The sequence below is a fragment of the Scyliorhinus torazame genome, chromosome 5 (genome assembly GCF_047496885.1).
Source record: "Scyliorhinus torazame isolate Kashiwa2021f chromosome 5, sScyTor2.1, whole genome shotgun sequence".
Classification (NCBI taxonomy): Eukaryota; Metazoa; Chordata; class Chondrichthyes; order Carcharhiniformes; family Scyliorhinidae; genus Scyliorhinus; species Scyliorhinus torazame.
Genome location: NC_092711.1, coordinates 152,245,673 through 152,270,670, shown reverse-complemented (window position 1 = coordinate 152,270,670; position 24,998 = coordinate 152,245,673). Strand labels below are relative to the sequence as shown.

General features: G+C 48.4%; 1 protein-coding gene and 1 long non-coding RNA gene across 2 annotated transcripts; both read left to right on the top strand.

The window, feature by feature from the left end:
• The first annotated feature begins 22 nt into the window (after positions 1-22).
• On the top strand, positions 23-6,287 carry LOC140420102 (uncharacterized). Its single transcript, XR_011946188.1, has 2 exons — positions 23-316; positions 3,664-6,287. It is a non-coding gene; the product is annotated as an uncharacterized lncRNA (long non-coding RNA).
• A 15,718-nt stretch (positions 6,288-22,005) lies between these two features.
• Positions 22,006-23,592, top strand: LOC140417978 (uncharacterized; the record flags this gene model as incomplete). The annotated part of the gene is made up of 1 exon (XM_072501409.1): positions 22,006-23,592. A coding segment is annotated over one exon (1,323 nt), but the record flags the coding sequence as incomplete, so codon positions are not given.
• Between the last annotated feature and the right edge of the window lie 1,406 nt (positions 23,593-24,998).

The following is a 24,998-nucleotide window of genomic DNA, read 5'->3' as shown; positions in this document are numbered from 1 at the left end:
TTGGTCAATGCCTCTCAGGAGTTGAGCTCGCCTGCACACGCGCAGCTTCCACTCTCCTTCAAACATGCGCAGTCTCAGGCAGGGGGGAGATCACCGAGCCGCCTCCAGCTCTGGTCGCAGCCGTCAGCCGGTTGCCTGGAAACCTGGTGTCGAGGGAGGAGGTTGAACGGGTGGGGGCGGGCCTCCCGCGACCGCGCACTGGAACCCAGTGACGACACTTCGGAATAGAGTAATTCCAATTGGCTGATTCAGGCAGGGCTCTATTGTGATGTCACAGCGGATGTGAAGGTAAAACCTCCTCCTGTCTCCAACATCTGTGAGTAAAACACTTTCTTTTCTCCCCCTTTCCATTTCTTTTCTCATTCTGACCTTCAATTGGTGACTTGCAGCAACTGAAGGGAAAGGAAGTGAATCCAGGGAGGGTACAGACTCTGCAAAGCTTGGCCCAGGTCTCTCTCTCTCTCTTAAAGACATTGACATCCTTTGCTCCCTCAGCTTGACACATTTATTTATTTGGTTAAAAGAATGGTCTATTTCCTGAAGTTCACAATTAAAGGGCTGCTTTCCCCAGGAGATGGCTGACATTTAAGAGGTCAGTAAATTAATATCGGACAGAGATATGTCCAGTGTTGTTAAATGGTACAGATTAGATATATTATTTATGGTTCTATAATGAAGTATATTTATTATTATTTCAGTAGTGTATTATTGTGCTGTAGCTATGGTATATATTTACAGTCATCTCTTCCCTCAAGAGTGTTAGTTTCTGGATTTCTCTTCAAAAGGGATCAGTGGAGTATTCATGAATGAGTTAATATTTTTAATATTTCTTTTGATATGTTTTTTAAACAATGAATGCAACAGAATAATAGAAATTTTGTGGAAAATGGGTACAGTGCAGAACTGATACGGCCAGCATAAATACAAGCAACACATTGCAGAATTAATTCGTAACAGGATATTTGAGCGACCAGAGCCTCGAGATGAACTGCCTGATCCATTGAACAACCAGTTAACAGGTTAACATAGTGAGTGGAGAAAGAGGGTAAGATTATATAAAAATGGAAGGATAATAATGCAGGACACACCCCCAAAATATTACAAATGGACTAACAGCATAGTCGAATTCAAATGAATAACATAACATAGATGACTTAGAATCTCTACAGTGCGGAAGGAGGCAATTCTGTCCTTCAATCTGCACTGACCCTCAGAAAAAGCACTCCACGGAGGCACACTTCCCACCCTATCCCCGTAACCTCATGCATTGATCATGGTCAACCCACCTAACCTAACACCTTTGGACACGAAGGGGCAATTTAGCATGATGAATTCACTGAACCTGCACATCTTTGGACTGTGGGAGGAAACCGGAGCAGACACGGAGATCGTGCAAACTCCACACAGATAGCCACTCAAGGAATCTAACCTGGGTCCCTGGCTCTGTGCGGCAGCAGTGCTAACCACCGTGCCTCACTGTGCCCGACTCCCGACCTAAGTTGAATTTAATTCACTGATGGAAATCCCTGGAAGAGCAAGTCAGTCAAATTGGAACTTATATATCTGAGATAGGGGTCACATAATTTACCAAATATATCAGACTTTTAATGAACTACAGACATTAAACATTCCATGGGGGTGCATTCTGTAATCCGCCTATGCCAGTTTTGGATAGAGGGAGAAGTGACTGGTCTGCTTCTATATCGAGCCAGGGGGATGTTGGGTCCATTCTCACCCAATCCCTTATGAACCTTAGATGAGAGGCCAATTGATATAGCCCGATATTCCGGAGACCCAACCCTCCCTTAGCTCCTGTTGATTGGAGCTTAATAAACTTGAGGCGAGGTTTCTTTTTGTTCCAGATAAATGTACTAATCATCCCATTAATTCCCCTAACGACTCTGGTTGACAGCAATATAGGCAGCATCTGCAGAGGGTACAACAGTCTGGGCACCACATTCATTTTAATGAAGGCGATCCTCCCTCGCCATGAAATTGGAAGAGCCGACCACCGGGCAAGGACCCACCTAATAGTCACCATCAGCTGTGGAAAGGTGGCCCAAATAGCTGTTTGAAAGAGGGGGTCATTGACATTCCCAGATATTTAACTCCCAAGGGGGAACCATCTGAAGGGGAAGTTAGCAAGAGGAGGGGGCCCTCAACCCCTCCCCACCTTGGACTCAGTAAAATTGATCTTAGAAGCAGAGAAGGCATTAAATCTATCCACTACCCGGGTGCAACTGGTTAAGATGAACATTGTGCTGTGGTTTTTATTTTTATCGGTCTTTTTGCCGAAATCGTTCTTTATGGGGTGGATAGGTTGGTTTTGTCATTTGTGTGGGGGGTAGGTTACAAGGATTAAGAAGACAGTGATTCAGAAAGGGCGACAGTCAGAGGCTTGGCACTCCCGAACCTGTTAGACTATTATTGGGCGGCAAACGTGAAGAAGGTGCATGTTTGGAGCAGAGAGATGGAGGCTTTGTGGGAGAGGATGGAGACTGGCTATTGTAAGGGGTGGGGGTTGCAGGTGCTGGCGATGGCGCTGCTCCCGTTTCCCCAGGATAGTTCTCAGGGAGTCCTGTGGTGGTGGCCTTGCTGAAAATATAGAGACAATTTGTGCAGCACTTTAGGTTGGGGGGGTTGAGGTCAAAGTTGATGCCAATCCGAGGGAACCACAGATTTGAGCTGGGGAGGATGGCTGCATCGTTTTGGGGATGGGAGGAGCGAGGGGGTGATGGAAATGGAGGACTTATTTCCATAGGGGCAGTTTGCGAGTTTAGGGAGTTGGCGGAGAAGTTTAGGGTCTCACAAGGGGAGGGGTTTTCAGGTAGATGCAGGTGCAGGACTTCTCAAAAAAGGATTTTCCAACCTTTCCGGTGACACCGCCTTCCTCTTTGATGGAGGGGATGGTGTCAGTGATGGAGTTCGGCAGGAGGGTCGTCTCGGCGATTTATGTGAGGAAGTGGGGGTGGAGCTGGAGGAGGGGCTGTGGTGTGAGGGGCTGCGGAGGGTGAACGCCTCAACCTCGTGTGCGAGGCTGGAGTTAATGCAGCTAAAGGTAGTACACAGAGCCACCTGACCCAGTTGTTTGAGGGGGTGGAGGATATTTGTGAGCGGTGTAGGGAGGGGATCAGCCAATCATGTTCTCATCTTCTAGTCCTGCCCGAAGTTGGGAGAAATTTTGGAGGTTGTTCTTCAGCACCATGTCGGTGATCTTGTGTGTGGATTTAGAGCCCAGTCCCCTGGGGGACATGTTCGGGGTGTCGGACGTGCCGGAGTTGCAGGCAATAGCGGGGGATGTTTTAGCCTTTGCCTCGTTGATCACTCGCAGGCGGGTTCTGTTGGGATGGATCTCATTGAATGGTTGAGCAGGCTCGATGGGCCAAATGGCCAACTGCAGCTCCTATTTCTTATGACCTCTGTGTCCAGGACAGGAAGCAGTGAGCATGGATTTGTCAATCATTCTGAATCAGCATCTTCAGCAGAATTGGGAGGGTGAATATTAGATACAGCAGAGTGAGAATGGAGGGAGAGTGTGTGGGATGGAGATTTACAGCTTTTGGGGAACGAGAGAGGAAAGAATGTTCCAAAGAAATTAAAATAATCTGTTCTGAATTTCTATCCTGTACTGACAATGATGTCTTTTGTAAACTCCTTTTACAGGATGTTAAAAGGATAGGATTTACAGACAGAAATCTCAAACATCACGTCTAGATCTGACAGTCACTCGGTTCATCGACCATTAAATCTGGAAGGAGAAATGTTTGCCCGACCTGTTGACTCCAAAAGATTTTAAACATCAGTGTGACTGGAAAAGCACCGAGACACACACACCCGAGTGAGAGTGTTCCAGAGCACTGACTGTGGAAAGAGCTTTAACCAGTTACACAGCCTGAAAACACATCGCACCATTTACAGCGGGGAGAGACTGTACACGTGTTGTGTGTGTGGACGAGGTTTCAACTGACTGTTGGACCTGGAGAGACACGAGGAGACCCAAAACATGGAGAAACCGTGGAAATGTGGAGATTGCGGGAAGGGATACAGTTTCCCATCAGAGCTGGAATCTCATCGACGCAGTCACACTGGGGAGAGGCCATTCACCTGCTCTCAGTGTGAGAAGGGATTCACTCAGTTATCCCACCTACAGACACACCTGCGAGTTCAGACTGGGGAGAAGCCGTTCATCTGCTCTCCGTGTGGGAGGGGATTCACTCAGTTATCCCACCTACAGACACACCAGCGGGTTCACACTGGGGAGAAGCCATTCACCTGCCTTCAGTGTGGGAACAAATTTGGACATTCATCCACCCTGTGGAAACATCAGCGAGTTCACACTGGGGAGAAGCTATTCATTTGCTCTCAGTGTGGATGGGATTTATTCAGTTATCCACACTGCGGATACACCAGCGAATTCACACTGGAGAGAAGCCATTCACCTGCTCTCAGTGTGGGAAGGGATTCAGACATTCATCCAGCCTGCGGAGACATCAGCGAGTTCACACTGGAGAGAGGCCGTTCACCTGCACGGTGCGGGGGAAGGGATTCACTCAGTCAACACACCTGCGGAGATACCAGCGAGTTCACGAGTGATGACAGGGGTTGGATTCTGCCGTTATTGCTGCTGTTAATCACATCCAGGACTGAACCATGTTCATTCTGACAGGGGGTTAAGTTTGTGAATAGGAGCTTAAATGTAATTTTAGTGGAGTCTTGTTATTCCCAAATTGATGTTTTATTGTTGCTAAGTCCCTCCTCCCTTCAGTGGCGGCAGCCGAATATTCGGCAATTGTCATCTCTGACCACGCCCCTCATTTTGTTGATTTTGGCCCTTCCCAACGCCCACCTTGGAGACTCGACACCACGCTGAGGTCTGATGACAAATGTTGTGAGTGGTTGTCTGCGGCCAAAGCTCAACAAATCAGAGTCAATATCTCCTTCCACACTCTGGGAGGCCCTAAAGATGTAATCATGGGGGAAATGATCTCCTATAAAGCTCACACCATGAAAACAGAGATTGGAGCGACAAAGACTGGTGGACTCCATTTTGGAAGTTGTCCGCCAATATTTACTTGTCCCAACACCGGAGCGACTGACGTACAGGAAGAAATTACAGCTCCAATTTGAACTGATATCTATGGATAAGTCTGTGGGTCAGTTACGGTGTTCCAGGGACACCTTGCACAAACATGGGGAGAAGGCTGATCACCTTCGGAATAAGGAAGATAACCTGGATCAGCTCCTCTCCAGGTTAATGCAGCTTTCGGTTCATATCACCGTGAGCTGTATGAGTCGGAGCCTCCAAACACATCAGGTATGATGTTTTTTTTGGATGGTTTACATTTCTCGACCGGAGAGGGAGGCAGGAGATGGGAATTGGATTCCCCCCCCCTGTGCCGGGCAGGAATATTGATGTGTATTGGGCAGCTGCAATCTGGCAAAGCCCCAGGTCCGGACAGCTTCCCAGCTGAATTTTAGAAATGTTCTCGGAGCAGCTCATACCTTTGTTAATGGACATGTTTAACCACTCGCTGTGCAGGGGGTCACTACCCCTGACCCTCACTCGAGCCTCAATTTCTTTGCTCCTCAAGGGGGACAAGGACCCAGTAGAAGGTGGGTCGTACCGACCCATTTCACTTCTGAACACCGATGTTAAGCTGTTGGCTGAGGGCGTCGTTCCAGCTGGAGCCGTGTCTCCCAGTTATCGTGCCTGAAGATTGGACAGGCTTTGTGAAGGGGTGGCAGTTGTCGGCCAATGCTCAACGCCTCTGAAACATTGTCCTCTCCCCCTCCACTGCTCTGGAGCCTGAGGTCATTGTGTCTTTGGATGCTGAAAAACATTTGATAGGCTGGAATGGAACTATTTGAGATTTGGGGGAGATTTGCAATCGGTCCTACATTTGCCTCCTGGATTTGTCTGCTGTATAATGCCCCCGAGGCCAATATTCATACAGATTTTGAAAATAAATAAATTCAGAGTACACAATTTTTTTTTTCAGTTAAGGGGCAATTTAGCATCGCTAACCCACTTACACTGCACAACTTTGGCTTGTGGGGGTGAGACCCACGCAGACACGGGGAGAATGTGCAATTTCCACACAGACAGCGACCCAGGGCCGGGATCGAACCTGGGTCCTCGTCGACTGGTGTGTAAGGGAACCCTTGGGTGGAACTGAATGTAGAATGGAATTAGAACTTAAATAATTACCAATCATAGTGTTAGGTTAGTAGCATGAACTTTATTCATTTTGTTTAATTTCCATTAAAGTTTGTTTTGCTAAGAGGAATGTAGTCCTGTGGTTCGGTTCTTTTAGTTAATTACTGAGTGTTTGGATTTCTCTTTAAATATTAACAGTCCCGACCAGGATTGTAACAGCCCGGGAGAGCATATTTCCACTGAGATTACCCTAAAAAGCTGATGAAGGACATTTATTTTACCCTGGATAGTAAATAGTGGTTTCCCCCCACTACAGTTGGATCTAAAATAAATCCATTTGCCTCTGTTACATTGAGTCTACAGCACAGGGTCAGGCCAGTCATCTTGATTGGTCTCTGTCAATATTAATGCTCCACATGAGCCTCCACCCAGCCCTCTTCATCTCCCCCATCAGCATCTCCTTCTATTCCTTTCTCCCGCATGTATGTATCTAGCTTCCCCTTCAATGTATTCACGTTGTTTACCTCAACCACTCGCTGTGGTAGTGAGTTCCACATTCTCACCACTCGCTGGGTAAAGATGTTTCTCGTGAAATCCCTCAGTTACCTGTGATCCAGTTAAGGAACAAATTGATGGAAGAAACTATATCGATGGAACAATTCTAGTAACGGACACTAAAGAGGCGGCGGAAGGTTTTTCAGAATTTCCAAATCAAACACCGGCACAGAAAGGACTGAAAGCTGATCCGAAACCCCGTGGAAGAGGGAGAGTGTTCCAACTAGGGGCTGGTTTAGCACACTGGGCTAAATCACTGGCTTTTAAAGCAGACCAAGCAGGCCAGCAGCAAGGTTCAATTCCAGTACCAGCCTCCCCGAACAAGTGGCGGCTAGGGGATTTTCACAGTAACTTCATCGAAGCCTCCTTGTGACAATAAGCGATTTTCATTTCATTTTCATTTCACCTGAAACACTGGTTTGTGTGGTGGCTTGTCTTTTTGGATACTAGTGAGAAAGGTCTGTGGAAACAGTGAGAACTCAACCCTCTTTCATTAAACAACAATAAAAGTCTTCAGTAAAGTAGATGAAAGATAATGAAACATTACAAAGAACAATCTTATACTTCGGCACATTAACAGTAAGCACTTAGTCTCTCAAAGACGGGGAACACAAAGGCATCTATTTCCCACATAATCCTCAACTCTACCGAGACCCCTCCTTTTACCAAACAACAACCATAAATCCATTGGTCAAATCTAGCCAGTAACTACCACACGGTACGGCCTAAGTGACCAGGACTTGGGAATGGTCTTCGGTTTAGCAAAGAAAATGATCTTTTGCACAAACTGGCCTTTTGTCTTCAGCACTTCATCTGTAGCTGAGCTGTTTCCCTGGGGACGGCTTCCCCTCACTCTCTCTCTTACTTGGTTCTTCAACACCTCATCTGTGACCAGCCTGCTTCCTGGCTCACAGCGCTCTGCAATTGAGACATTTAATAGTCAAAGAACAGCCTGTTCCCTAATCTTTCCTGTTCCTTCTGCTCTCTTAGTTGCTGCCCAGACATGGTTTACAAAGTACTTGGCTGTTTGATTTTACTTGTGCAAAAAAACAAGACATTCATTTTAATAGCATCCTACCATCCAGATCTCAGAATGAGCAGAAAGGGTTAATGACCATTCACACTGAACTAAATGGTCCTGTTAGTGAGATACAGGATACAGCTGAAAAAAATCCAATCCACTGGACTGAGATCAAAAGACCAGTCACAACCTCAGAACGATTGGTGTAAACTGATTGGTGAAATGTGTGGAAGATTCAAAGTATCAGAAAGAAAATGCAAGATCCAAAACGAAGAGGCTGTTGATGTTCCTCAGAAATAATTCAATGGAATCCAATCTAAATGGGATCAGGAGAAACTGACAGATTGAGAATTGTTTAAAGCTCAGACCAAACGAGAATATCAAACCTTTCTGCTTGAGCAGAAACAGCATCTGGATGATGTTCTTAAAGTGGCCCAAGGAAGATCTTGGCCAAATAAAGAACCAGTTCTTGGTTCAAAACGAAGCCATTTTGAACTTATCTCAAAAAGAGAATTTAAGGGCGGCATGTGGCTAAGTGGTTAGCATTGGGACTGTGGCGCCGAGGTCCCAGGTTCGATCCCAGCTCTGGGTCACTGTCCGTGTGGAGTTTGCACATTCTCCCCATGTCTGTGTGGGTTTTAATCCCACAACCCAAAGATGTGCAGGTTAGGTGGATTGGCCACGCTAAATTGCCCCTTAATTGGAAAAAATGAATTGGGTACTCTAAATTTTTTTTTAAAAAGCCAATTTTAAATGTTTAAGGCTGGAAAATGAACTTTAATCTGAGACTATGAATTAGGAACAGCAGCCGGCCATTCGGCCCCTCAAGCCTGCTCCGCCATTTGATAAAATTATGACTGATCCGATTGTACTTCAAGCTCCACATTTCCCCTGTAACATTTGATTCTCTTACCTAACAAGAATCTATCTACCTCTTGTTAAAAATATTCAGTGACCCGTCTTCAGCGGCAGAGCGTTCCAAAGTCACACATCCCTCTGAGGGACAAAAATTCTTGGCCAAGTCCTAAAAGGGTGACCCCCTAATTTTAAAACAATGCCCCCTATTTCAGGACAGACACACAAGAGGAAACATCCTTTCCACGTCCACTTTGTCAATACCGTTCAGGATCTTATTTACTTCAATCAGATCAACCCCTCACTCTCCTAAACTCCAGCAGAAACAATCCCAGTCTGTCTATATGACTGTACGACAACAGGTAACGAAGAGAGGGAGAGACAAGTTAACTATGGAATTAACGAAGATTTTTTTTTGTCGAGTTGAAAGATGAGGACGTGTGAGATAGGAGCAGAAATAGGCCATTCAGCCCCTCGAGCCTGTTCCACTTTTCATTGAGATCATGGCTGACCTGGTACTACCCAATGACCTTTGATTCTCATGCCTAATAAATATCTAGCTACCTCCTAAAAAATATTTAATGAACCTGCCTCTACCTTCTGAGGCAGAGAGGACCAAAGTTGCACAACCCTCTGAGAGAAAAGGGACAATAAAGTTCAAATCTGAAATCAGCAGAGTCTGTTTTGAAGACTGAGATTCACCTGTGCAGAACAACGAGGAATGTTCAGTTGCACTCGGACCTTTGACTGGATTGACTGGAAGTAGCAAACTCTCAGAAACCAGGTGAAAAGTGACATTTTTCATCTTAAACTGGACGTGGAACTCAGCAGAGAGCTGGAAGATGAGTGAATTTCATTGGACAATGGAGGAATGACCAATGTGTACTTAATGCTGTTTCTCTCTGATTCGTATCACCCGATGCCATTAATCCTTCTCAAACACTCTGATTAGAAACATCAGGTATTGTTCAGGGGATACAATAATGTCCTGATTGAGTGAACTACACATCCACTGAATTGTAAACCAATTGCTTTGTTTTGCTCCCTATCCAGTTGTATTTGTGCATTTTTTTGGAAGGTTTACCCCACATAAAGGATATCTCACCAGAGACTACAGTCCCGATAAAGTGACTGACTCCAGCTATGCTGCATGGAACCCCCACTCTTTTTAATGACTTCAATGTGTTGATATCACAAAACTGAAACAAGAAGAATTTTATACTCCTGAACCTTGTGTCGATCTTCACCATGAGGTGAATCTGGTTAACATTTCCAACAATCTGATCCACATACTGTTGAGGTGCAGCCACTGTCTAGCACTGCACAGTTGAATGAGTCTGTGTCAACACACTCATCACTGGATCACATCATGCTGACCTTTCAGAAGGCCTTTGACAAGGTGTCACATGGCAGATTACTGTGTAAAGTTAAAGCACAGGGGATTACGGGTAGTGTTTTGAGATGGATAGAAAACAGGAAGCAAAAAGTTGGAATAAATGGGTCTTTTTCCGATTGGCAGGCAGTGACAATGGGGTACCGCAGGGATCTGTGCAAAGACCCCAACTGTCCACATTATATATTAATGATTTGGACGAGGGAACTAAATGTATTATCTCCAAATTTGAAGATGGTACAAAGTTGGATGGGAGGGTGAGCTGTGAGGAAGATGCAGAGATGCTTCAGTGGGATTTGGACAGACTGAGTAAGTGGGCATGTGCATGATATGTGCAGTATAATGTAGATAAATGTGAGTTTATCTGCTTTAGTAGCAAAAATAGGAAAGGCAGATTATTATTTGAATGGATGTTAATTGAAAGAGGTGAATGCTCAGCAAGACCTTGGTGACCTCATACATCAGTTATTGAAAGTAAGCGTGCAGGTACAGCAGGCAGTAAAGAAGGCAAATGTATGTTGGCCGTCATAGCAACAGGATTTGAGTATCGGATTAGAAATGTTTTATTGCAATTGTATAGGGCACTGGTGAGGCCACACCTGGAGTATTGTGTGCAGTTTTGGTTTCCTTATCTGAGGAAGGATGTTATTGCTCTGGAGGGGAAGGTTTACCAGGCCGATTCTATTCAATGGAGTTTAGAAGAGTGAGAGGGGATCTCATCGAAACTTACAAAATTCTAACAGGATTAGACAGGGTAGATTCAGAAAGAACGTTCCCGATGGTGGGCGAGTCCAGAACTATGGGTCATAATTGGAGGATAAGGGGAGGATAAGACCTTTTAGGACTGAGGTGAGGGGAAATTTCTTCACCCAGAGTGTGGTGAATCTTTGCAATTCACGATCACAGAAAATAGTTGAGGCCCAAACGTTGTGTAATTTCAAAAAGGAATTAGATACAGCTCTTGGGGCTAAAGGGATCAGTGGATATGGAGGGAAGTCTCAGGGTATTGAACTTGATAATCAGTCATGATCATCGACATCCAATAGATCATCTTTCTTGTAAACCTCATCAATGAAACCCTAATGGAAAATCCAAACTTTAATCAGGATCCAACTGACGGGAGCCCAGCTCCCAGAATACTTTGCTTCTGATTTGCCTTTTATTAGGAAGTGAGAATGCCGAGGCCAGACCTTGTTTCCTCCTTGGTGGGGACGTAAGCCGTGTCCACATCTCCATTCTTCCACTGGTCGTATGGCTCAGATTCCGAGAACATCGGCGAGTAATCAGACCCTGACAATTTCCACTTGCTTCAGTTATTTCTCACAAAAACCACTGGGATTAGAACATAAGAACTAGGAACAGGAGTAGGCCACCTGGCCCCCCGAGCCTGCTCCGCCATTCAATGAGATCATGGCTGATATTTGTGGACTCAGCTCCACTCTCCGGCCCATGCTCTCCGACCCATGCTCTCCGATTGTGGGATTCTGTCTGAACTACTATTTTTCAACCTTCACCATCCGGCAAGCGTTCTGTGTTCCCATGTTATAATCCTGAGAGCTTTATGGTGAAGGAAGAAACTGGAGCCAATCTGTACTTGGTATGCATTTATTCACAGAGTGAAACATTACAGGTAGATACCTCCTGACCCCACTCCACTCCATGTCAGTCAGTGTTTCTTGTTACAGAAAGGAGGGGAATTAATTTAAACAGCCCTGATTTCTCCTCTCTCTACTGGTCAGTAAACAGAATGGAGGTTTTGATTCCTGATCTCCCCCTTTATAAGTGGTGGCGTATTTTTCTTCACCTCCATTAATAATCCAGCCTTAGGGTGGACTCAATCTCTATTTGGTGTGGATTTGTTCAGAGTGAAATGTTCCATTTATACACCACCTGACACCACCTGATGTCAGTCAGCGTCTCTTTCTGCGCCTTTAAAACAAACAATAACATTGACTGGGCAGTGAAACAAAAATCAAATTACCAAAGTAAAGTTATGAAACTTGAAACTAAAATGTTATCTTGTGAGTCAATGATGCAGCCCAACCCCCGCAGTGCCCACCGGGCAAGAAGAATGGCTCTTTATATTTGCTCAAGTAACCATCCAATCAATACTGTGGATACTGAAACCCAACAGATACAATTAACACCACAGTCAGAGCATCGAAAATGTCTCTAATCAGTGTGACTGCCCCGGTGTCTCAGCAGCTCAGATGAACAAATAAATCCCATCCCACACACAGAACAGGTGAACGGCCTCGCTCCACTGTGAACTCACTGGTGTGTCTGCAGATGGGATGACTGAGTGAATCCCTTCCCACACGCGGGGCAGGTAAAAGGCCGCTCCCCGGTGTGAATTCGCTGGTGAGCCTGCAGGTGGTAAGACTGAGCGAATCCCTTCCCACACTCAGAGCAGGTGAACGGCCTCTCCCCGGTGTGAACTCTCTGGTGTCTCTGCAGAGTGGATGAATCAATGAATCCTTTCCCACACATGGAACATGTGAAAGGCCTCTCCCCACTGTGAACCCACTGGTGTGACAGCAGGTTGGATAACTGAGCTAATCCCTTCCCACACGCAGAGCAAGTAAAAGGCCGCTCCCCATTGTGAATTTGCTGATGTGTCTGTAGGTGGAATGGCAGAGTGAATCCCTTCCCACACTCAGAGCAGGAGAACGGCTTTTCCCTGGTGTGAATTTGCTGATGGTTCTGTGGAGTGGATGACTCAATGAATCCCTTCGCACACTGAGAGCAGGTGTATGGCCTCTCTCCAGTGCGAACTCTCTGGTGTAACTTCAGGTTGGATGACTTAGTGAATCCTTTCCCACACTCAAAGCAGGTGAATGGCCTCTCCCGGGTGTGAGTTCGCTGGTGTAACAAGGTTAAGTAACCGAGCAAATCCCTTCCCACACTCTGGGCAGGTGAACGGCCTCACCCCAGTCTGGCTGCGTCGATGACTTTCCAGCTCAGATGGGGCTTTGTATCCCTTCCCACAGTCCCCACATTTCCATGGTTTCTCCATTCGGCAGGTGTTTACGTGACTCGCCAGGTCTGGCAATCAGTTGACGGCTTGACTCACACACACAGAACACGTATGGTCTCTCCCTGCTATGAATGGTGTGATGTTTTTTTCAGGCTGTTAAGTTATTTCCACAGTCAGTTAACTGGAACACTCTCACTTCGGTGTGTGTCTCAGTGCTCTTTCAGTCACACTGATGATTAAAATCTTTTGAAGTAGTCAAAACAAAATTTCTCCCTCGAGACTCAAAGACCAATGACATTCAGGCTCTGTGAATCTGAATGTCTTTGGCAGATGCTGACATGATGTCTGGTTTGAGATTTCTGTCACGGATGCCGATCTCCTGGAGAAGAGAAACATCCGCTCATGAGGGGTAGCATTCGAACCAGCACCACCGACCGCACGGATAGCCCCGACACGACCTCCGCCACCATCGTCAAAGCGTTGCACGACCTCTTCATGCTGTTCGGTTATCCCAATTACGTTCACAGTGACCGGGGCTCCTCCTTCATGAGCGAGGAGCTGCGTCGGTACCTGCTCGCCAGGGGCGTTGCCTCGAGCAGGACGACCAGCTACAACCCCCGGGGGAACGGACAGGTGGAGAGGGAGAACGCGACTGTTTGGAGGGCCGTGCTGCTAGCCCTCAAGTCCAAAGGCCTACCAGTCTCCCGTTGGCAGGAGGCCCTCCCGTCCGCACTCCACTCCATCCGGTCTCTTTTGTGTACTGCAACGAATGCTACCCCTCATGAGCGGATGTTTCTCTTCTCCAGGAGATCGGTATCCGTGACATCGCTTCCATCCTGGCTCCTGTCCCCGGGAGACGTCCTGCTCCGCAAGCACGTGCGGACCTCTAAGGCGGAGCCCCTGGTGGAGAGAGTCCGTCTCCTCCACGCCAACCCACAGTACGCGTACATAGCGTACCCCGACGGGCGTGAGGAGACCGTCTCCATCAAGGACCTGGCCCCCTCTGGGGCCCCTGCCGCCCTCGCCCCGCAACCTCCACCCCACTCCCTCTCTGCTCCCGTCGATCCCTCGGCCTGTTACTACTCCGTGCCAGCCGCTGTCATCCCGCAGTTTCGCCTCGAGCCAGCCGAAGCGGTGGGGGAAGTCATGCCGCCTCGCGAACCAGCACCACCGACCGCACGGATACCACCGGACACTACCTCAGCGCCGCAGCTCCGACGTTCAAAGAGATCGACCAAACCCATCGTTCGTCTCGACCTTTGACGACACGGAACCTCCTGATGGACTCTGTTCACTGCTCCAAATTTTCACCCCGGACTTCCTTCTAAACAAGGGGTGAATGTGGTGATACACCACTGTACCTCCCTACCATTGTACATGGTATATAATAGTTGTGCGTAACGTGGCCCTGTAATACTGTGTATTGTACTGTAACTCTGCAGAGGTTCGGTCACTGGTAGGTAACCCGACCTGGCCACGGAGAGCTCCGCCTTAGCCACTCCCCCGGGAGTCAGTATAAGAACCTCTTCTGGGACAGCCCCCATTCTTTCTGGGGTCGTCTGAGTCGGGTAAGCCTCCCATGTAGTATATTAAAGCCTGAGATAAAGTCTCACATGTCTTTGTGGTTCTTGACGCTTAGCGCATCAGTCTGTAAATCCTCCTCTTTAAACATCCTGTAAAAGGAGTTTGCAAGAGACAGGAGGAGGTTTCAGTCTGTGTGAAGCTCAATCATTCACACAAAGCCCGCGCGCTGATTGGCTGGAAGACGAGAGTCCTTCCGGTTCCACAACTCTTTCCAATGGTCTAAACCTCAGAAGGAAGGTCAGGAGGCGGGCTCTCCCCTGCACCTGTGCAAACTTCCCCTCTTCCTTGGGACATGCGCAGGCCCGGGCCAGGTTGAGCTCACCGAGCTGCTTCTCGTTCTGGCTGGAGCCGTCAGCCGGTTTCTTGGAAACCTTTGTCTCGAGGAGGTACAGGAGGGAAACTGGTGGGGGTGGGGCTCCCGTGTCCGCGTGCCGAGCCTGCGCACTGAGACCCCAAAACGTCACAGTGATTCTTATTGGCTGATTCACAGGGTTCTCGTGACGTTACAAAGCGGAAGTTCGATGAAATCTCCGCCTGTCTCCAACATCTGTGAGTAAAACACTTTCCTTTCTCCCCCTTTCCATTTCTTTTCTCATGCTGACCTTCAATTGGTCACTTGCAGCAACTGAAGGGAAACGAAGTGAATCCAGGGAGGGTGCAGACCCTGGAAAGCTAGGCCCACGTCTCTCTGAAAGAGATTGACATTCTTTGCTCCCAGAGCTTGACACATTTATTTGTCTGGCTAGAAATCATAAGTCTGCACTGACCCTCAGAAAAATCACTCACAGAGGCAGACTCCCCACCCTATCCCCATAATCCGGTGTATTGATTATCGTCAACCCACCTAACCTAACACCTTTGGACACTAAGGGGCAATTTAGCATGACCAATCCACTTAACCTGCACATTTTTGGACTGTGGGAGGAAACCACGCACACACGGGGAGAACGCGCATCTCCACACAGACAGCCACTCAAGGAATCGAACCTGCGACCCTGGCTCTGTGCGGCAGCAGTGCTAACCACTGTGCCTTACTCTGGGCTCAGTTGAATTGAATTCACTGATGGAAAGTCCTGGAGGAGCAAGTCAGCCAGATTGGAGCACATGTATTTGAGATAGGGGTCTCATAATTTAACATGCATCAGACTTAGAATGAAGTAGACATTAAAAATTGCAATGGGATACATTCTGTAATCAGTCTGTGCCAGTTTTGGATTGAGGGAGAACTGATTGGCCTGCTTCCATATCGAGCCTGATGGATGTTGGAGCTATCCTAACCAAATTCCGTGTGAACCTAAGATGAGAGGCCAATTGATAAAGCCTGATATTCGGGAGACACAACCTCCCTTAGCTCCCTAACAAACTTGAGGTGAGGTTTCTTTTTGTTGTAGATAAATGTTCTAATCATTCCATTAATTTCCTTAATGACTCTGGTTGACAGCAGTATCAGCAGCATTTGCAGAGGGTACAACAGTCTGAGCAGCACATTCATTTTAATTAAGGCGATCCTCCCTCGCCATGAAATCGGAAGAGCCGACCACCGGGCAAGGTCCCACCTAATAGTCACCATCAGCTGTGGAAAGGTGGCCCCATATAGCTGTCTGAAAGAGGGGTCATTGACATTCCCAGACATTTAAATCCCAAGAGGGGAGCACCTGATTGGAAACTTAGCAAGAGGAGGGGGCTTACACTTCAACACCACCCTCCCCCCACCAGCATGACCTCTGACTCAGTAAAATTCATCTTCTCACCAGAGAAGTCACTAAATCTATCCATAATCGGGTACAGCTGGTTAAGATGAACATTTTGCTGTGGTTTTTATTTTTATCTCCATGCCTAATGGTCTTTTTGCTGAAATTGTTCTTTATGGGGGTGGATAGGTTGGTTTAATCGTTTGTGTGGGCAGATAAGGTGGCAAGCCTTATCGCCAAAACATAAGATCACAGTTTCAAGTCAACATTCAAAAGAGAGGGAACTTGTGACGGGGATGTGCTGAGTAGTCGCACATCAGGTGGCTCTCTTCCATACAACAGAATAATAGGCACTGTCGGCCGAATTTAGCCGCAAAATCAGACTCACCCATCCCCTCACCCTCAGCAATAGTGCGGACAACAAAATGCTAGGAAGCAACAGCTCGAAAGGCTGCAGGGTCACAGAAACTGCGACAAAGAACAAAGAAAAGTACAGCACAGGAACAGGCCCTTCGGCCCTCCAAGCCTGCGCCGACCATTCTGCCCATCTAAAATTGTTGACACTTCCGAGGTCCGTATCCCTCTATTCCCATCCTATTCATCTATTTGTCAAGATGCCCCTTAAACGTCACTATCGTCCCTGCTTCCACCACCTCCTCCGGCAGCGAGTTCCAGACACCCACTACCCTCTGTGTAAATCATTTCTGGAGATTCAGAGTTGATTTTTATAAAGAAACTTCAATCTTGTTGAATACATGTAAACTGCTGCCCGTCAATCTGCGGAGAGTACAGTATTCACACAGGAACTGAAAGAAATACAAAAAGGCGTCTTTTATTCAAGCCCAGATTTTATCAAGGTTTAAATCGGATTAGAAAATGCAATACTTTTGCACTTAAATCATGTGCCGCCATAATAACATTGGGAAATCTTATATACAGCTGTGGAAGGAAGAGCGACGATGTTCAGAACAGGTCAGCAGGTGGATTAAGGAACAGCAGATGCGAACCAGGGACAGAAGCGGCGAGCAAGCGGGTCGGAGTCCCCACGAGGTGAGTGGTCTCCAGTCTTCCCGAGAGAGGGAGACCGGCGACCCAGAAAACAAGCACCCCCTCCCCCCGACCAGGCGATGGATGGCGGATGCTCCAGACCAAGGAACTAAACGCAATGAAGGGTGACATTAAGGCTGAGATAAGGGTGACGGTCAAGCTGGCGGAGGTGCTAGCCGCCATGCAGAAGGTGCTCAATGGCATGTGGAGGAAATTGGAAGCGCAGGGGGGCACAGTTCGAGAGCTGGAAAAGGTTGTGGACCAGTAGAATCGGTCAAGGAGGCAGAACAGTCGGATAGTGGGCCTGCCAGAGGGGATCGAGGGCAGGGACCCAATCGACTACGTGGCCCAAACGCTGGGCAACCTGATTGGGAGGGACAGCTTCCCCAAACCGCCAGAGATCGACAGGGCTCACAGGTCTCTCCAACTGCATCACCTCACAATGAACAGGGGAGCCAGCTCATAGGAGGGAGGGGGCGAGGGCAGCAGAGCGCAGGACAGGGTGAGGAGGAGACAGCAGGGACACAAGCAGAGCGAGAGTAGGAGGGAGTCAGATCGATCCTGGGTGGGGGGGCCACACACCAGCGGGAAAGCTAATACCAGGAAGTATGGGAGAGAGCGGGACCGCGGCACATCTCCCACTGGGAAGAGATCATCTGGGAGGGGGGGGGGCAGATAGAGGAGCGGGATACGGTGGGGTGGGGTGGGGTGGGGGGAAGATAGAAGGGGGGGGAGATCTGGTGGGGTGGGCGGGAAATAGACAAGGGGGGATGCGGTCTGATCATGAGAGGGGGAACTTCACAACTGTTTACAGTATCCATTGACTGACAGATCAATCCCAGAACACGGAAAATGACAGGCACGGCGAGGGAACTGGGAACATTCATGGAGCAGATGGGGGCAGTGGATCCCTGGCGATTCATGGAGTAGGAGGGGGCAGTGGATCCCTGGTGATTCTTCCACCAGGATGAGAAGGAATTCTCGTTCTTCTCACCAGTACACAAGGTCTACACTCGCATCGGCTTCTTTGTTGTGGGGAAATCGGTGCTTCCAGAAATAGTCAGAGTGGAATAATCCATGATTGTAATCTCAGACCACGCTCCACATTACATGGATTACATTGGAGACGGGACAAGCCCAATGCCCCACATGGAGGTTGGACACGACGCTCTTGGCCGACAAGGTCTTCTGCCAGAAAACATCACCGGCCATCGGCAAGTACATCACTAACAACCAGAACGGGGAAGTCTCACCTTCCACGTTCTGGGAGGCACTGAAGGCTGTGATTAGGGGAGAAATAATCACCAAAAGGCTTGGAGAGACAGGGAAGAGAGAGCGGTTAGGCAGCAACTGATCGACTCCATTCTGGAGGTTGACAGACGATACTCCGAGGCTCTGACCATAGAGCTTCTGCTGGAGAGGAAGAAGCTGCAAAAGAATTTTCACCTGCTATCCACCAGGAAGGCAGTGACCAACTCCGCCAGACACGGGGGACCTTTTATGAGCACGGAGAGGGCTAGCCGCCTGCTGGTTCACCAGCTGAGAAAGAAGGCAGCCACGAGGGAAATAGCCCAGGTAAAGGATAACAGAGGCAGACTGGTATGATAATAATGTTTATTATTGTCACATGTAGGCTTACATTAACACTGCAATTAAGTTATTGTGAAAATCCCCTAGTCGCCACACTCCGGCGCCTGTTCGGGTACACTGAGGGAGAATTCAGAATATCCAATTCACCTAACAGTATGGCTTTCGGGACTTGTGGGAGGAAACCGGAGCTCCCGGAGGAAACCCTTGCAGACAAGGGGAGAACGTGCAGACTCCACACAGACAGTGACCCAAACCGGGAATCGAACCTGGTACCCTGGCGCTGTGAAGCAGAATTGTTGACCACTGTGCTACCGTGCTGCCCAACCATAGCCGTCCCGTAGCCCAACCAAAAAAGGTCAACCAAGCATTCGAGGCCTTCTACCGGGGACTGCACACCTCCAAGGACCCCCCTCCCTCCCTTCTCCCGGAGAGAATTCGGAATCTTCTTGGGCTACAAACTCAACCTGGGCAAAAACAAAGATTTCCCGGTGAGGCAGAGAGGGGGAGGGGCAGAGTGGAGGGCCTCCCAGTTAAAATAGCCCAAAACAAATTCCGCGACCTGGAGATCCAGGTTTCCCACGAGTGGACACGGATCCACAAGTGGAAGCTGACCAGTCTGGCGGAGGAAGTCAAAAACGACCCACAGAGATGGGATGGATCCCTGCTTTCCCTGGCGGGGAGGATGCAGACGATCAAGATGAACGTACTGCCCAGGTTCCTCTTCCTGTTTCGATCCTGACCGATCTACATCCCCAAGGCCTTTTTCCATTCAATAGATAAGGTGATTATGGCCTTTGTGTGGAGGGCAATCCAGGAACCCCTAAAACAGTACTACAATGGAGAAGAAACATGGGAGGCCTCCACCTCCCGAACTTGCAATACTATCACTGGGCAGCCACGGCCGAAAGAGTGAGGAGATGGGTAAAGGATCCAAACATGGAATGGGTGAGGATGGACGAGACCTCATGTACAGGAATGACCCTCCGGGCCCTCGTCACGGCAACACTCCCATCCCCGCCAGCACCGGTCCAGTGGTGGTAGCTACCCTGAGAACCTGGAACCAGATGTGGCAGCATTTCAGTCTGACCGATGTGTCCATCATGGCCCCCATCTGCGGCAACCAGATTTGCACCAGCCATTCTCGACACCACCTTGAAGAGATGGAGACAGGACGGGGGAACCTGATGGTGAGGGACTTTTACACGGGAAATAAACTAGCGACCTTAGAGGAGCTGACGGAGAGACGGGACCTACCAAACAGGGATGAGCTCCAGGACAAAAACTTTCTCCACAAGGAGACACCAGCACACCCAGGAACCCTGAGAAGCACAATGCAAGAGGGGTTACTGGACGCAGACAGTCTGGGGAATGGAAACTGTGGGGACCTGTACGGACAACTCTTAATAAGGATACGCTCCTTACTTGACCAAACCCAGGAAAAATGGGAGGAAGAGCGAGGGAGGGAAATAGGGTGGGGACTCTGGAGCGAAGCACTGAACGGGACCAATTCCACCTTCTCCTACGCAAGGCTAAGCTTCATGCAGCTGAATGTTGTGCACAGAGCACACCTGACACGAACCTGAATGAGCAGGTTCTTCCCGGAGATGGAGGACAAATGTGAATGGTGCCAGCGGGGCCCAGCAAACCAATGTTCTGGGTATGCCCCAGACTTGTCGAATTCTGCACAGCCTATTTAAAGGCTGCAGACTGGCTGGCAGACTTATCGGAATTTCTCCACCTGGAGAAGATCAAGCTCACCGTCTGAGGGTCAGAGGATGGTTCCCACAAAGTGTGGAGACCATTCACCAACTTGTTCCAGGACCTGTTTGAAGCCAGCGGCCAATGAAACACTGGGGAGGGAGGTGGGCGTACGGGAGCCAACGGGATCACAGGGAGCAGGCAGGAAAGGGATGTGGGGAGGGGGGGCCAGAAACTAACTGACACAGAGACCAGAGAGCACAGAACAAAAACACAAGAAGAGAAACCCCCAAGGGAAGGTTTAAAACAGGACAGGGAGTGCGTGGGGCAGAAGGGGGGAGGCCCATCAATGGGGGGAAAGGGAGGGCACCGTCCACTTGTAAATAACAGAACTCCCATTGTACAGTGATGGGCCCAGGAAAGGACCCAGCAACGACGAGTGAAGGGGGCGGAGGGGAGGGACAGGAGATGGGGGGATCGGCACAAAGGAAATTGACATGCACATTGTAATCGGCAGAGTTACCCTGACTGCTTGGATAGTGTATAATAAGCATTGCCACAACCCTGCTACTCGATGAAAAAGAGGTGAAAAAAACTGCCCCCAACCAATCCCGCCTCAATTCAAAGTGTTCCTCATAATCCAGATGGGTTTCCTGTAATAAAGCTATGTCGACTTTCTCCTTAAGAAAGGAGACAATCTTTTTCCCTTCTGATAGGGTGATGGATGCCCCGTACATTCCCTGAGAAAATTTGCAGATTAACTGCCGCCATTAGTTAGGCGACAGAGAGACAGGAACAGATTTTCACACCACAATCGGGCGTGCGCCATTACCCCCTCCTCCAACTCACTTTACACCAGAGGCACCAAAGTCTCCCCAAACTGCTCCTTTCACAGATAAAAGCTCCGTCTGTACCAGAGTAGGATAAAGTCAACAACACATAAACCCTCCCGTAATAACAAAAATACAAAAGAATCACCACCACAATAGATCCAAGGGGACATTCCTCAATAAGACTGAGGACCCAGAGGATTAACCCCACGGCCAGACTGTCGTTACCCTCAGGATACCTTCTCCAAAATGAGGAGAAGAAAAGTAACTTTTGTAAATTGTTTTTACAGGATATTAGAAGAGGAGGAATTACAGACAGAAATCTCAAACATCACATCTCAATCTGACTGAGTCTCTCAATTCCTTGGAACTGAACATCACCGGACTTTGAATCTAGAAGGAGAAATGTTTGTCTTTTCTGTCCGCTTCAAAACATCAGTGTGACTGGAAAAGCCCCGAGAGACACACACACACCCGAGTGAGAGTGTTCCAGATCAGTGACTGTGGAAAGAGCTTTAACCAGTTACACAGCCTGAAAAAGCATCACACCATTCACAGCGGGGAGAGACCGTACACGTGTTCTGTGTGTGGACGAGGCTTCAACTGATCGACAAACCTGGAGAGACACGAGGACACCCCCACCCTGGAGAAACGATGGAAATGTGGGGACTGTGGGAAGGGATTCAGGGTTCCATCTGCACTGGAAGCTCATCGGCGCAGTCACACTGGGGAGAGGCCGTTCACCTGCTCTCAGTGTGAGAAGGGATTCATTCAGTTATCCGCCCTGCAGTCACACCAGCGAGCTCACACTGGGGAGAGGCCGTTCACCTGCTCTCAGTGTGAAAAGGGATTCACTCGGTTATCCAGCCTGAAGTCACACCAGCGAATTCACACGGGGGAGAGGCCGTTCACCTGCTCTCAGTGTGAGAAGAGATTCACTACATCATTGAGCCTGCGGATACATCAGCGAATTCACAGTGGGGAGAGGCCGTTCACTTGCTCTCAGTGTGAGAAGGGATTCACTACATCATCAAACCTGCGGACACACCAGCGAGTTCACACTGGGGAGAGGCCGTTCACCTGCTCTCAGTGTGAGAAGAGATTCGCTAGGTTATCTGACCTGCAGAGACACCAGCGAGTTCACACAGGGGAGAGGCCGTTCATCTGCTCTCAGTGTGAAAAGGGATTCACTACTTCATCGAGACTTCTGACACACCAGCGAGTTCACACTGGGGAGAGGCCGTTCACCTGCTCTCAGTGTGAGAAGGGATTCACTACTTCATCGAGCCTGCTGGCACATGAGCGAGTTCACACTGAGGAGAGGCCATTCACCTGCCCTCAGTGTGAGAAGGGATTCACTACTTCATCGGAACTGCAGATACACCAGCGAGTTCACACTGGGGAGAAGCCATTCACCTGCTCTCAGTGTGAGAAGGGATTCACTACTTTGTCGTACCTGCAGATACACCAGCGAGTTCACACTGGGGAGAGGCCGTTTACCTGCTCTCAGTGTGGGAAGAGATTCACTCAGTTATCCAGCCTGCGGAGACATCAGCAAGTTCACACTGAGGAGAGGCCGTTCACCTGCTCTCAATGTGAGAAGGGATTCACTCACTTATCCAGCCTGCTGGCACACCAGCGAGTTCACACTGGGGAGAGACCGTTCATCTGCTCTCAGTGTGAGAAGAGATTCGCTCAGTTATCCAACCTGTGGATACATAAGCGAGTTCACACTGGGGAGAGGCCGTTCACCTGCTCTCAATGTGAGAAGGGATTCACTACTTCATCGAACCTGCTGGCACATGAGCGAGTTCACACTGAGGAGAGACCGTTCATCTGCTCTCAGTGTGAGAAGAGATTCACTTGGTTATCCACCCTGCGGAGACACCAGCGAGTTCACACAGGGGAGAAGGCGTTAACCTGCTCTTAGTGAGAGAAGGGATTCAGATATCCACACACCCTGCGGGAACACGAGCGAGTTCACACCTGGAAGAGGCCATTCACCTGCTCTGAGCAGGGGAGACATTCAATGATCGGTCCCAACTGCGGAGACACTAGCGAGTTAATTCTGGGGAGAGACCATTCATCTGCTCTCAATGTGGGGAGGGGTTTGGTGATTCATCACACCTGTTGTGACTCCCAACAGGTTCACAATAAATTACAGATGTTGGCTCTGTTGTTATTGTTTCTGCTCTCACTGACATCCAGGGCTGCATTTTGTTCATTCTGACATCTGGTGAATGGTGATGATTCGAGGGTTTCTTTCTGCTGGACTGGCCGGTCTAACACCTCTGCCTCCGGTGGGCTGACCATTTTTGAGCCTCGTTGCGATTACCTGGTTCCAAGTTTGACGAGGAGCACAGAATGAAAAGGTGTTTGCACGTTGGAAGATATTTAGTTCCAAAGCAGCCACGTTGCCATGAAGATGGGCTATGGTGGTTACATGGTTCTTTTGCCTAATGTATCTGGGTGTTTCTCGCAGAAGGAAACTGTCATGGTCTGAGGGGCAAGTTGTCTGTGGTAGGTTGGGAAATTACAATAACCATATCACTGAAAGTGGCAACGCAGGTGGATAAGGAGCTAAGAAGGCAGACGGCATGCTTGTCTTCATTGGTCGGGGCATTGAGTATAAAAATTGGCAAGTCATGCTGCAGCTGTACAGAACTTTAGTTAGGCCACACGTGGAATATTGCCTACAATTCTGGTCACCACATTACCTAAAGGATGTGGAGGCTTTGGAGAGCGTACAGAGGAGGTTTACCAGGATGTTTCCTGGCCTGGAGGGTATTAGCTATGAGGAGAGGTTGGGTAAATTTGGATTGTTTTCTCTCAAGCGACGGAGGTTGAGGGACAACCTGATAAAAGTTTACAAAATTATGAGTAGCACGGACAGAGTGGATAGTCAGAAGCTTTTTGCCAGGTTGGAAAAGCCAATTACCAGGTGACATAGGTTTCAGGTGCCAGGGGCAAAGTTTAGAGGAGATGTGCAAGGGAGGTTTTTTTTACACAGAGGGTGTTGAATGCCTTGAACTCGCTGCGGGAGGAGGTGGTGGAAGCAGGTACGATAGTGACGTTTAAAAGGCATCTTGACGAATACATGAATAGGATGGGAATAGACGGATACAGACACTGGAAGCACAGAAGGCTTTAGTTTAGTCAGACATCATGATCCGAGCAGGCTTGGTGGGCCGAAGGGCCTGTTCCTGTGCTGTACTGTCCTTTGTTCTTTGTTGTTCTTTGTATGACGATAGACAATAGACAGGCAACCACTCGCATTTTATTTACATAAAATATAGATTCCTTTAAGAAGCAAAAATTAAACCTCAAAAGTGAAGACATTGTGGCTGACAAGAAAAGTTAAAGATTCCATTAGATCAATGGAGGAGACTCATAAAGTGGCCCAAATAGTAGTGAGCCTGGGATTGGGAACTTCAGCAAAGGACCAAGAAACTGCTAAAGAAAAAATAGAATATGAGAACAAACTGGGGAGAACTGGAAAAGCTCCTATAGGAATGTGAAAAGGAAAAGATTAGCAAAGACCAATGTGGGTCCATTCCAGGCAGAGACAGGAGAGTTTATAATGGGGAATAAGGAAATGAC